General features: G+C 39.6%; 1 protein-coding gene across 1 annotated transcript in view; it reads left to right on the forward strand.

Moving 5' to 3' along the window:
* TARS3 (threonyl-tRNA synthetase 3) overlaps positions 1–13766 on the forward strand; it is a 63333-nt gene that overhangs the window by 37952 nt on the left and 11615 nt on the right. Inside the window, exons 12-14 of the mRNA XM_044230515.1 lie at positions 7190–7327; positions 11756–11833; positions 11918–12018. Coding sequence (XP_044086450.1) covers positions 7190–7327; positions 11756–11833; positions 11918–12018 — 317 coding nt within the window. The remainder of the gene's footprint in view (positions 1–7189; positions 7328–11755; positions 11834–11917; positions 12019–13766) is intronic.

Below are 13766 nucleotides of genomic sequence, written 5' to 3' on the forward strand. Positions count from 1 at the left end.
ACAACTGAAATAAAACAGTGGGTGGATTCATGAGTAGAAAGAAGGGGACAAAAAAAAGAATCCATGAACTTGAAGGCAACCATAGAAATGACCCAGTCTGAACAACAAAGAGAAAAGAGACTGGAAGAAAAGTGAACACAACTTCAGAGATCCGGGGGACTAAAAATCTCTAATATTTATGTCAACAAAGTTCTGGAAGAAGAGGGGAATAAGGGTAAAAGTGAAAAGTACTCGAAGACATATGGCTGAAAATTTGCCAAATTTGGCAAAAAACATAAGTCTACAGATTCAAGAAGCTGAGAAAACTCTAAAACAGATAAGCCCAAAGAAATCCATATCAAGATAAAGCATAACCAAACTCCTGAAAACTAATGACAAAGAAAATTTCTGAAAGCAGTGAGAAGAAATTGACATTATCTTTAAGAAAAGTTTTTGTTTGTTTTGTTTTGTTTTTGCACAAGAGCAGATTTCTCACCAAAAGCCACGGATGTCAGAAGGAAGTGAACAACACTTTTCAAATGCTGAAAGAGCTATCAATCCAGAATTCTATATACAGAAAAAATATCCTTCAGGAATGAAAGGGAAATCAAGACATCAAACCTATCTTAAAATAATGGCTATTGGAAGTTCTCTAAACAGAAAGGAAGTGATTAAAAAAGGTGTCTTGGAACATCAATAAGGAAGAAAGAAAATCGTAAAAGTAAAACATAATTTCACTTTCCTTTTGAGTTTTCTGAATTATGCTTGATGGTTGAAGCAAAAATTATAACACTGATATGGTTCTGAGCATATGTAAGAGGAAATGTGTAAGAAAATTATACTATACATGGAGTAAAGGAGGTAAGGTTCCTATACTCGAATTGGCAAAATGATGACGTCAGTAGGCTGTTATGTAATACCTAGAAGAACCACTAAAAAAAGATACACAGATATATGCTTAAAAATAGACAAAATGGAATTCTAAAAAATATAACATTAAGCCAAGGAAAAGCAGAAAAAAGAAGACAGAAATGAATAATAAGGCCATACAAGAAGGAAATAATAAAAACAACACAAAAGACAAACTTAAATTGTAGCATTTTAAATGTAGATGGTTAAAATAACCAATTAAAATGGAAATATATTAAAATGTATGGAGCACAGCAAAAGCAGTGCTAAAAAGTAAACAGATAGCATTAAATGCATATATAATAAAAGCAGAAAAGTCTCAAATCAATATCTAGGCTCTCATCTCAAGACCTAGAAAAAAAGAAGGGCAAAATAAACCCAAAATAACAAGGAAGGCTGGGTTAAAGACCAGAGAAGAAATCAATGAAATTGAAGACAGGAAAGCAATGGAAAAAAATAATGAGACAAAAAACTGTTTCCTTAAAAAGAATTAGAAATTGGCACATTTCCTTTTAGACTAACAAAGAAAAAAGTTGGGAAGACACAAATTACCAATATCAGGAGTCAATAGGGGATATCACTAAAGACCTTGAAGACATCAAAAACATAATAAATTACTATAATAAACAACTGTACAGGTCACCTAGGTTGTTAACTGAGCAGGTCACCTGCTCAGTTGTTAAGTGTCTGCTTTCAGCTCAGGTCACAATCCCAGGGTCCTAGGATCAAGCCTTACATGGGGCTCCCTGCTCAGTGGGAAGCCTCCTTCTCCCTCTCTTATTTCCCCTGCTTGTTTTCCCTCTCTCTTTGTCACTCTCTGTCAAATAAATAAAATCTTAAAAAAATAAATTTGTTTTATTTTTTTTTCTGTATTTTTTTTCCAATTTATTTATTTTCAGAAAAACAGTATTCATTATTTTTTCACCACACCCAGTGCTCCATGCAAGCTGTGCCCTCTATAATACCCACCACCTGGTACCCCAACCTCCCACCCCCCCGCCACTTCAAACCCCTCAGATTGTTTTTCAGAGTCCATAGTGTCTCATGGTTCATCTCCCCTTCCAATTTACCCAAAAGCACATACCCTCCCCAATGTCCATAACCCTACCCCCCTTCTCCCAACCCCCCTCCCCCCAGCAACCCACAGTTTGTTTCGTGAGATTAAGAGTCACTTATGGTTTGTCTCCCTCCCTATCCCATCTTGTTTCATGGATTCTTCTCCTACCCACTTAAGCCCCCATGTTGCATCACCACTCCCTCATATCAGGGAGAGCATATGATATTTGTCTTTCTCCGCTTGACTTATTTCGCTAAGCATGATACGCTCTAGTTCCATCCATGTTGTCGCAAATGGCAAGATTTCGTTTCTTTTGATGGCTGCATAGTATTCCATTGTGTATATATACCACCTCTTCTTGATCCATTCATCTGTTGATGGACATCTAGGTTCTTTCCATAGTTTGGCTATTGTGGACATTGCTGCTATAAACATTCGGGTGCACGTGCCCCTTTGGATCACTACGTTTGTATCTTTAGGGTAAATTCCCAGTAGTGCAATTGCTGGGTCATAGGGCAGTTCTATTTTCAACATTTTGAGGAACCTCCATGTTGTTTTCCAGAGTGGTTGCACCAGCTTGCATTCCCACCAACAGTGTAGGAGGGTTCCCCTTTCTCCGCATCCTCGCTAGCATCTGTCATTTCCTGACTTGTTGATTTTAGCCATTCTGACTGGTGTGAGGTGATATCTCATTGTGGTTTTGATTTGTATTTCCCTGATGCCGAGTGATATGGAGCACTTTTTCATGTGTCTGTTGGCCATCTGGATGTCTTCTTTGCAGAAACGTCTGTTCATGTCCTCTGCCCATTTCTTGATTGGATTATTTGTTCTTTGGGTGTTGAGTTTGTTAAGTTCTTTATAGATTTTGGACACTAGTCCTTTATCTGATATGTCGTTTGCAAATATCTCCTCCCATTCTGTCAGTTGTCTTTTGGTTTTGTTAACTGTTTCCTTTGCTGTGCAAAAGCTTTTGATTTGGATGAAATCCCAAAAGTTCATTTTTGCCCTTGCTTCCCTTGCCTTTGGCGATGTTCCTAGGAAGATGTTGCTGCGGCTGAGGTCGAAGAGGTTGCTGCCTGTGTTCTCCTCAAGGATTTTGATGGATTCCTTTCTCACATTGAGGTCCTTAATCCATTTTGAATCTATTTTTGTGTGTGGTGTAAGGAAATGGTCCAATTTCATTTTTCTGCACGTGGCTGTCCAATTTTCCCAACACCATTTACTGAAGAGGCTGTCTTTTTTCCATTGGACATTCTTTCCTGCTTTGTCGAAGATTAGTTGACCATAGAGTTGAGGGTCTATTTCTGGGCTCTCTATTCTGTTCCATTGGTCTATGTGTCTGTTTTTGTGCCAGTACCATGCTGTCTTGATGATGACAGCTTTGTAATAAAGCTTGAAGTCCGGAATTGTGATGCCACCAACTTTGGCTTTGTTTTTCAATATCCCTTTGGCTATTCGAGGTCTTTTCTGGTTCCATATAAATTTTAAAATTATTTGTTCCATTTCTTTGAAAAAGATGGATGGTACTTTGATAGGAATTGTATTAAATGTGTAGATTGCTTTAGGTAGCATAGACATTTTCACAATATTTATTCTTCCAATCCAGGAGCATGGAACATTTTTCCATTTCTTTGTATCTTCCTCAATTTCTTTCATGAGTACTTTATAGTTTTCTGAGTATAGATTCTTAGCCTCTTTGGTTAGGTTTATTCCTAGGTATCTTGTGGTTTGGGGTGCAATTGTAAATGGGATTGACTCCTTAATTTCTCTTTCTTCTGTCTTGTTGTTGGTGTATAGAAATGCAACTGATTTCTGTGCATTGATCTTATATCCTGACACTTTACTGAATTCCTGTACAAGTTCTAGCAGTTTTGGAGTGGAGTCTTTTGGGTTTTCCACATAGAGTATCATATCATCTGCGAAGAGTGATAATTTGACTTCTTCTTTGCCGATTTGGATGCCTTTAATTTCCTTTTGTTGTCTGATTGCTGAGGCTAGGACTTCTAGTACTATGTTGAATAGCAGTGGTGATAATGGACATCCTTGCCGTGTTCCTGACCTTAGTGGAAAAGCTTTCAGTTTTTCTCCATTGAGAATGATATTTGCAGTGGGTTTTTCATAGATGGCTTTGATGATATTGAGGTATGTGCCCTCTATCCCTACACTTTGAAGGGTTTTGATCAGGAAGGGATGCTGTACTTTGTCAAATGCTTTTTCAGCATCTATTGAGAGTATCATATGGTTCTTGTTCTTTCTTTTATTGATGTGTTGTATCACATTGACTGATTTGCGGATGTTGAACCAACCTTGCAGCCCTGGGATAAATCCCACTTGGTCGTGGTGAATAATCCTTTTAATGTACTGTTGAATCCTATTGGCTAGTATTTTGGTGAGAATTTTTGCATCTGTGTTCATCAAGGATATTGGTCTGTAGCTCTCTTTTTTGATGGGATCCTTGTCTGGTTTTGGGATCAAGGTGATGCTGGCCTCATAAAATGAGTTTGGGAGTTTTCCTTCCATTTCTATTTTTTGGAATATCTGTGCCCCCAACGTGGGCGCAGCAAACTATATAAACCAATTAATAACAAAATCAAAGAAACACATCAACAATAATACAATAATAGTAGGGGACTTTAACACTCCCCTCACTGAAATGGACAGATCATCCAAGCAAAAGATCAACAGGGAAATAAAGGCCTTAAATGATACACTGGATGAGATGGACATCACAGATATATTCAGAACATTTCATCCCAAAGCAACAGAATACACATTCTTCTCTAGTGCACATGGAACATTCTCCAGAATAGATCACATCCTCGGTCCTAAATCAGGACTCAACCGGTATCAAAAGATTGGGATCATTCCCTGCATATTTTCAGACCATAATGCTCTGAAGCTAGAACTCAACCACAAGAGGAAGTTTGGAAAGAACACAAATACATGGAGACTAAACAGCATCCTTCTAAAGAATGAATGGGTCAACCGGGAAATTAAAGAAGAATTGAAAAAAATCATGGAAACAAATGATAATAAAAATACAACGGTTCAAAATCTGTGGGACACAACAAAGGCAGTCCTGAGAGGAAAATATATAGCGGTACAAGCTTTTCTCAAGAAACAAGAAAGGTCTCAGGTACACAACCTAACCCTACACCTAAAGGAGCTGGAGAAAGAACAAGAAAGAAACCCTAAGCCCAGCAGGAGAAGAGAAATCATAAAGATCAGAGCAGAAATCAATGAAATAGAAACCAAAAAAACAATAGAACAAATCAACCAAACTAGGAGCTGGTTCTTTGAAAGAATTAATAAAATTGATAAACCCTTGGCCAGACTTATCAAAAAGAAAAGAGAAAGGACCCAAATAAATAAAATCATGAATGAAAGAGGAGAGATCACAACTAACACCAAAGAAATACAAACTATTATAAGAACCTACTATGAGCAACTCTACGCCAACAAATTTGACAATCTGGAAGAAATGGATGCATTCCTAGAAACATATAAACTACCAAAATTGAACCAGGAAGAAATAGAAAGCCTGAACAGACCCATAACCAGTAAGGAGATTGAAACAGTCATTAAAAATCTCCAAACAAACAAAAGCCCAGGGCCAGATGGCTTCCCGGGGGAATTCTACCAAACATTTAAAAAAAAAATAAATTTATTATACATAAATTAGTTTGATAACTTAGTTGAAATGTACTAATTCCTTGAAAAGCACAAACCTCCACAAATCACCTGATAGGAAATAAATCATTTGAAAAAATCCCATCACTATTAAGGAAATAGAATTTGTAATTTAAAAATTCCCCCAAAATGGAATCTCCAGGCTCAGGCTTTTTTCACTGGAGAATTCTATTGAACATTTAAAGAAGAATTATTCTATACACTCTGTTCTGAAATAGGAGAAAATACTTCCTAGTTCATTTTATGAAGCTAGTATTAACTGATACTAAAATCAGACAGAACCACAGACCAGCATCCCACATGAATACAGATGCAAAAGTCCTTAATATACTATTAACAAATAGAATTTCAAAATATATTAAAATAATTACACATCATTAGCACTTGAGGTCTCGCCTTCAGGGATGTGAGGCTGATTCAGTGTCAGAATATCTGTCAATGTAATCTACCATATGACAGGCCCATTGGTGGGAATATAAAATTCAACAACATTTGGACATTTTCTTAAAAACTTAAATACACATCTACCAAATGACCCAGCCATCTTACTCCTTTTTCCCCCCAAGAGAAAAAGAAAGCCCACGTCCATGCAAAGACTTGAACACAAAAGTTCATTGCAGCTTTATTCAAAATAGCTGAACTATGGAAACAACCCTAATGCCTAGAAATAGATGGATGTAAAAAGTAACTGTGGTACAGGTACCAATGGAAAACTACTCAGCCATAGGGAGGAATGATCTATGGACACACATAACATGGGTTTATCTCAAAATAATTATGCTGAGTGAAGAAAGCCAGCCACAACTAGAGCATGTACTGTGTGATATCACAGATGAAAACTCTGAAAAAGTCAAACTGGTCCGTAGTGACAGAATGCAGATCCTTGCCTGTGCCCCCCGCCCCTTCCTAAAGGGCTCTAGTTTTGTTGGCCCTATTCTGTTTGCATTTAAACGTGCCCTCCTTTCTCCCCATCCCCAAGGGCCCTGGCTCTGATCCCGCTGCACTCTCTGGGACCTCATTTATGTTCCATAAATCCTTAATTTTCTCTGGCCCCTGCCTGCCTCTAGCCTGATCACCTACCACCCTTCTGTGCCCTCTTCCCTGTGATACACAGCTCAGTCCCACGGCAGCTTCCTGTGGCTCCCTGGTTGTAGCCTGCTCCTCTGTCCTCTGGGTCCTTACTCTTAGTCTTTCCTCTGCTCCAAAAACTGTGCCCTAGCTTTCCATTGAGAACTCTTAACTTACCCTCTGGCTGCAGTTTGGCTATCACTTCTTCTGGACAGCGGCCCTTCCCCCTATTGTGTAGCACTGCTTATGGTGAGGTAGCCTTGCCTGTTTTTCTGTCTCCCTCCTGCCCCCGCCCCAACACTGGATTGGGAGCTGCTTGTAGCCTGCTCACGCCTGACATATGGTGGGCATTCCCTGAATATTTGGTTAAGGAGTAGAGGAACAACCAAAACAGTGTCACCAACTATACTGTAAAAACATGCTTTGTTTTAAAATTTAATTTAATTTGGTGTTAACTCTAGAATATTTTGTTTGCTCTCATTTCAGATTGAAGAAGAAATAAATGGCTGTTTGCAGTTTTTGCAGTCTGTTTATTCAACATTTGGCTTCTCCTTTCAATTAAATTTGTCAACAAGGCCTGAAAACTTCCTAGGCGAGGTTGAGATATGGGACGAAGCTGAAAAGGTAGGGGGAGACAAAGCACACACCTTCCTTTCTGGGAGCATGGAAACCACCGGAGTGACCGCAGTTACCTTGCGTGAGGCGGATGTCATGCTTTGAAATAGAAATGTTTAAATTGGAAGTTATGGGGTAAATATGCAGATTGTAGAACATGGCTGTCCAGGTTTCTTTCTAATAGTGATAAAAACAACACATTTGTTTCAAATAGTATAAGGTTTATATCAGGCTTTTGTTTATACTCTTTCAGTGTCAGTCACTAAAAACCACTTTCCTAAGTTTTAAAGGAATCCTCTAATTTGCAGGCACTCTTGGGGTGTGTGCAGCTTGTGTTTAACCTGTTGCCTATTGAGCCGTCTTAGTGTGACTCATAGATATAGATGCACACACCGATACTTGAATCCCCTCCACAGTCACAGCCTCTAGTGCCGTCTTCTCTCTAGACACACCTAGAGACTCGCCTGTCACATCTCAGCTTTGGAAAATCAAGATTAAGAAGCTCATCATGCTTCTCTCTCTCTCTCCCTATCTCCCTCTCTCTCTTTTCTTCTTACTAAATGCGAAAAGAATACAGTACATTTCCTGCATCAGTCTTTATTTGAAATGAAAATGATATTATGGCCAGACACCACAGGAGTGCCTAAACCCTGAACTTCCTGTTAGTCCACCTCTTCATGGAATACTGGTGGATGCCGATCACACAGATCTTTTAAGGACTTAAGAGTTAGAGGAACACTGTATTGAGAGTGTGACAGTTAGTTTTCTGTTAGGCAGGCAGAGAACTGGATAGAAGCAGTTTCAGCTTGAGATCTAATTAGGGCCTTCTCCTCCCCTCTGTCCCATGCCCATCCTAAAGGCACCTTCTTCCAGCTCTGTTGCATGGAGGAAGAAAGTCAGCCTAGATAGTGTTCTGCTGCCTAGCCATATGGAAGTAGGAAGAGCAAAAGAGGGCACAGAGCTTGACTCTGGAACATCTTTTGTCTAGTTTCAAAGCTTAGCTCCATGAGTGAATTATAGAAGAAGCATTTAGGTCTGAAAAGGTGATGATGAAGATGGTGATAACACCTACTGCATAAGGTTCTTGCGGGCTTAAGTGGAATAATTTATGTGAGGAATTTGTCATGGTGCCAGGCAGATGTAAGTGTTAAGGAACTGTTGTGTATTGTTATTATTATTTTTTTGTTATTTTTAAATTAATTTTTTAATTTTTTTATAAACTTATAATGTATTTTTATCCCCAGGGGTACAAGTCTGTGAATCACCAGGTTTATACATTTCACAGCACTCACCATAGCACATAACCTCCCCAATGTCCATAACCCCACCACCCTCTCCCGATCCCCCCTCCCCCCAGCAACCCTCAGCCTGTTTTGTGAGATTGAGTCTTTTATGGTTTGTCTCCCTCCCGATCCCATCTTCTTTCATTTTTTCTTTTCCTACCCCCCAAACCCCCACGTTGCACCTCCACTTCCTAATGTGTGTTGTTATTATTAATAGTAGTATTATTATCATCATTATTATCACTCCATACATGGAATGCAGGGGGCCAAAAAAGTGAGTGGACCAGTTGTGGGCCTGGCACGGGGAGAATGGGCTGGGCTGTCTCACCATCTTTTTGCTCTCTTTTAACTCACTGATTGTTCCCTCAGGAGATGGGAATCCTTCTACTCTGGGGAATTTCTCCCATAATATCTACCTCTGATCTGGGAATCAGTGAGATCACACACACACACACACTAAAAAAAAAATTTTTTTTTATCTTCAGATGTCTCTGAAATGGTTTGAAAGAGATAGTAGTTAAGTCAGTTCCAAGGCCACATTGTTCCTGGGTCATCAAATCACTGTTATCTTATTTCTTATCTCAGATTGTGTGTAGTTATGGAACCCAGCAGAACTCACTAGAGAGCTGTGCAGTGCAACCATCAGATGATAGCTTGTCCAAATAACCAGAATGTCAGGAGCAAAAAATTCCCTAGATTTGAATGACGTGAGTCCTGTTTCCTAGTAAGTTTCATCAAGAAATCTGTGACCTGACTTATTTCTTCCAGATACTTTTTTTTTTTTGAAATAAGTCAAGCAGAGAGAGTCAATTATCATAGGGTTTCACTTATTTGTGGAGCATAACAAATAGCATGGAGGACAAGGGGTGTTAGAGAGGAGAAGGGAGTTGGGGTAAATTGGAAGGGGAGGTGAACCACGAGAGACTATGGACTCTGAAAAACAATCTGAGGGGTTTGAAGTGGCGGGGGGGTGGGAGGTTGGGGTACCAGGTGGTGGGTATTATAGAGGGCATGGATTGCATGGAGCACTGGGTGTGGTGAAAAAATAATGAATACTGTTTTTCTGAAAATAAATAAATTGAAAAAAAAAGAAATAAAAAACTGAATGGAAAAAAAAAATCTGTGACCTGAAGAAAAGCCACTTTTTTGTGTGAAAATTAAAATCCACAAGATAGAGTTTAATGTTCCAGCTCTCCAATTTTTTAATTTAACCTAAACTCGGCTCTAGGGTTCCCTCTCACAGAAATGTGAAGGGGATCTTGGGCTGCTGCTTCAGCAGACCTGATCTGGCCTCTGCCCCTGGAATCTATATAAATCCACCTGCTGCTTGGAGCTGGAATAACCCCTCTCCAAATCTCTCCCGCATCTTACTTTTCCAGCATTCCAGTGAGTCATTAAGCTCTCTAAGAACATTCCAAGCCCACACCCACAAAATTTCAAGCAAATTGATACGTTTAGAGTCCAGCATGTACCACAACGTGCTATTGGAAGCCAAAGACTTGGTTTACCTGGGAAAGGATAGCCAGCCAGAAGAGGAGAAAAGGAGATACTGGTTTCTCCTCTACTAGGGTACATGCAGTGTCCACAGATGTGAATTACAGTGGTTCAGTCTCCCGTATCTTGCATACACGTCCTCCCGTATCTTGCATAAACCAAAGCCCTTCTTAGCCTTGGCTGTTCCTATCAGGCCATCTGATTACTGTGTCCTGAGAGGCCCAGTGAGGATCAGTGCCCTTTACTTTATGCTTTCCCCCTAAAACTGGCCCTTCTTTGGCTTTTTAATTCCCTGGGAGACTCCTAAATTCTCCCCAGCACTTAGTTGCCTTCCGCAGCACAGCCTCATTTTCTCTGGGATTATATCCCAGTATCTCTTCTCCTTGCAGAAGCAGCATAAGGCAGAGGCTAGCCTCCAAGCCTGTGAAGTGAATCTTTGATGGTGGACTTCCCCAGTCCTAGGTAGAATGCAAGCTATTCTAGTAGTATCAGGCCCATGAGGGAGCCTCCTGGGATCTCAGCTAAGACCAGCACCTAACACACTCTAACTGAGATCCTGGAGAAGCCTGCCAGGACACCACAAGTCAGCTTTCTTGATGACTCTGGCTTCAGCCCCCAGGCACCACCACTGCTTTGACTTCCCTGTCAGCAGTCTACTACCAAATGTCAACCCCTTCATGGGCACAGATAAATTGAGGTGATGACAAGACTTTGGATACTGGTTTGGCAGTATTCTGGCCAGGGACTTAGGAATGCCCAGATGCTTCCCAGGGAAGCTATGTCCATAGGAAATAGCCAAAAGACTCAAAGACACTTACATTAATACTTATACCCAAACACCATCAGTTCTGAGGGTTTTCGCTACAGGCTATCGTTAAAGAATTTATGTGGCTTAGGCTGAAGATCAAAGTGGGCCTCCTGTTCCTACCCGCTATAAAACATAAAGGATGCCTCTCCCCAGCTACATGTACAGAGGTATGGAAAAGCAAGAGACAGTGGCAGGGCCCTTCCCCTTGGCTTTCTTGCCCACCTAAACACAGAATGGAAGGGAGGACACACAGTGGATAAAGGAGAAGGATCAAAGTCTTCATGCCTTTTAATGAGTGGAGGCCTCACCTACGAAGAGCTGGGAAGTGTGTAGGCAGAGGGGGCCTGCATTGGCTCCCCTCAACACTTGTCTGGAATTCACTGTAACAGCTTAGTACATTGTCTTTTAATTTTTCCAGTTACAGGGGCGCCTGGGTGGCTCAGTGGGTTAAGCCGCTGCCTTCAGCTCAGGTCATAATCCCAGGGTCCTGGGATCGAGCCCCTCATCGGGCTCTCTGCTCAGCAAGGAGCCTGCTTCCCTTCCTCTCTCCCTCTGCCTGCCTCTCTGCCTACTTGTGATCAATCTCTCTCTGTCAGGTGAATAAATAAATCTTACAAAAAATATTTTTTTTCCAGTTACAGTGTGTATGAGAGCAAGTACTATCTTAATCATCATTATGTAGTCCCTGCTCAGTAACTTATTGGATATAAAACACACCCAACAAATAAATGTTGAGCTAAAATAGAATATAATTAAGATTTGTAACAACTTACTTTTTTGAGTTTTGTGGCAAAAAATAGAAAGTACAATGACGTATAAGTTTTAAATGTTCTCTTCTTTAAAAAAAAATAGCAACTACAGAACAGCTTGGTGGAATTTGGAAAACCATGGAAGATGAACCCAGGAGATGGAGCATTTTATGGCCCTAAAGTAAGTAGATTGTATGCCTCAAAAAGAGTAAAATTTAAAGGAAAGATTAAAGCTGTCTTTAAGCAAACATCATTTAATTTACAGATTGATATAAAAATCAAGGATGCTATTGGAAGATATCATCAATGTGCCACAATTCAGCTGGACTTCCAACTACCTATTAGATTTAATCTTACATATGTTAGGTGAGTAATTGAATATGACAAGTAATGTAGTACTAATATGACAATCATTTGTCATTTGAGCATTAGCAATGCAAAAATAAACATCAATGCATAGACCAGTAAATATCTAATACTATATGTGCGATATACTCATATATTTTTTATACATATTATTTTCTCGAGATTTTATTTGAATTCCAGTTAGTTCACGTACAGTGTAATACCAATTTCAGGGGTACAAGTTAGTGACTCAAACTTTCATACAACACAGCTCAGCACAAGTGCACGCCTTAATCCCCATCACCTACTTCACCCATCCCCCTACCCTGTCCCTTCTGGTTACCATCAGTTTGTTCTCTGCTGTTTCTTGATTTGTCTGTTTCTTGATTTGTCTCTCTTTCTCCCCCCCGCCCCTTTGCTTGTTTGTTTTGTTTCTGAAATTCCATGTATGAATGTCCCTCTCTGACTTATTTTGCTTAGTATAATACTCTCTATCTCCATCCATGTTGTTGCAAATGGCAAGGTTTCATTCCTTTTTTGTGGATGAATAATATTCCATTGTATATATATATACCACTTCTTTTTAAAAATGTTTTATTTATTTGAGAGAGACAGAGAGAGGGAGCACAAGCAGGGGCAGAGGCAGAGGGAGAAGCAGACTCCCCACTGAGCAAGGAGCCTGACACCAGGCTTGATTCCAGGACCCCAGGATCATGACCTGAGCTGAAAGCAGACATTTAACAAACTGAGCCACCCAGGCACCCCTTCCTACTTCCTCTGTATCCATTCACTGATGGATGCACTCTTTGGCTGTTTGCCTAGTTTGGCTATTGTAGATAATGCTGCTGTAAACATCAGGGTGCATGTAGCCTTTTGAATTATTTTTTTTGTATTCTTTGGATAAATACCTAGTAGTGCAATTGCTGGATCATAGGGTAGTTCTATTTTTAACTTTTTGAGGAAGCCCCATACTGTTTTCCACAGCAACTGTACCAGTTCGTATTCCCACCAACACTACAAGAGGGTTCCCCTTTCTCCATATCCTCTCCATTACCTGTTGTTTCTTGTGTTGTTGATTAAGCCATTCTGACAGGTACGATGTAGTTTTGATTTGCATTTGATTTCATTGTAGTTTTGATTTGCATCTCCTTGAAGGTGAGTGATATTGAGCATCTTTTCACGTGTCTGTTGGCCATCTGGATGCCTTCTTTGGAAAAATGTCGATTCATGTCTTCTGCCCATTTTTTAAATTGGATTACTTGGTTTTTTGTGTGTTGATTTGTATGAAAATTCTTTATGTATTTTGGAGACTAACCCTTTATTAGATATATCATTTGCAAATATCTTCTCCCATTCAGTAGGCTACGATTTAGTTTTGTTTCCTTCATTGTCAGAAGCTCTTTATTTTGATTTAGCCCAATAGTTTATTTTTTATTTTATTTCCCTTGCTTCAGAAGACATTTCTCGAAAGAAGTTGCTATGGTTATTGTCAAAGATGTTATTGCCTGTGTCCTCTTCTAAGATTTTTATGGTTTTGGGTCTGACATTTAGGTCTTTAATCCATTTTGAATTTATTTGGTGTAAGGAAGTAGTCCAGTTTTTGTTTTTTGCATATAGCTATCCAGTTTTCCCAACACTGGTTGTTGAAGAGACTATCTTTTCCCCATTGGATGTTATTTCCTGCTTTGTTGAACATTAATTGACCATGTAATTATAGATTCGTTTCAGGGTTTTCAGTTCTTTTCTATTGATCTGTCTGTTTTTGTTCC

Source organism: Neovison vison, chromosome 13 (assembly GCF_020171115.1).
Source record: "Neovison vison isolate M4711 chromosome 13, ASM_NN_V1, whole genome shotgun sequence".
NCBI classification, from domain to species: domain Eukaryota; kingdom Metazoa; phylum Chordata; class Mammalia; order Carnivora; family Mustelidae; genus Neogale; species Neogale vison.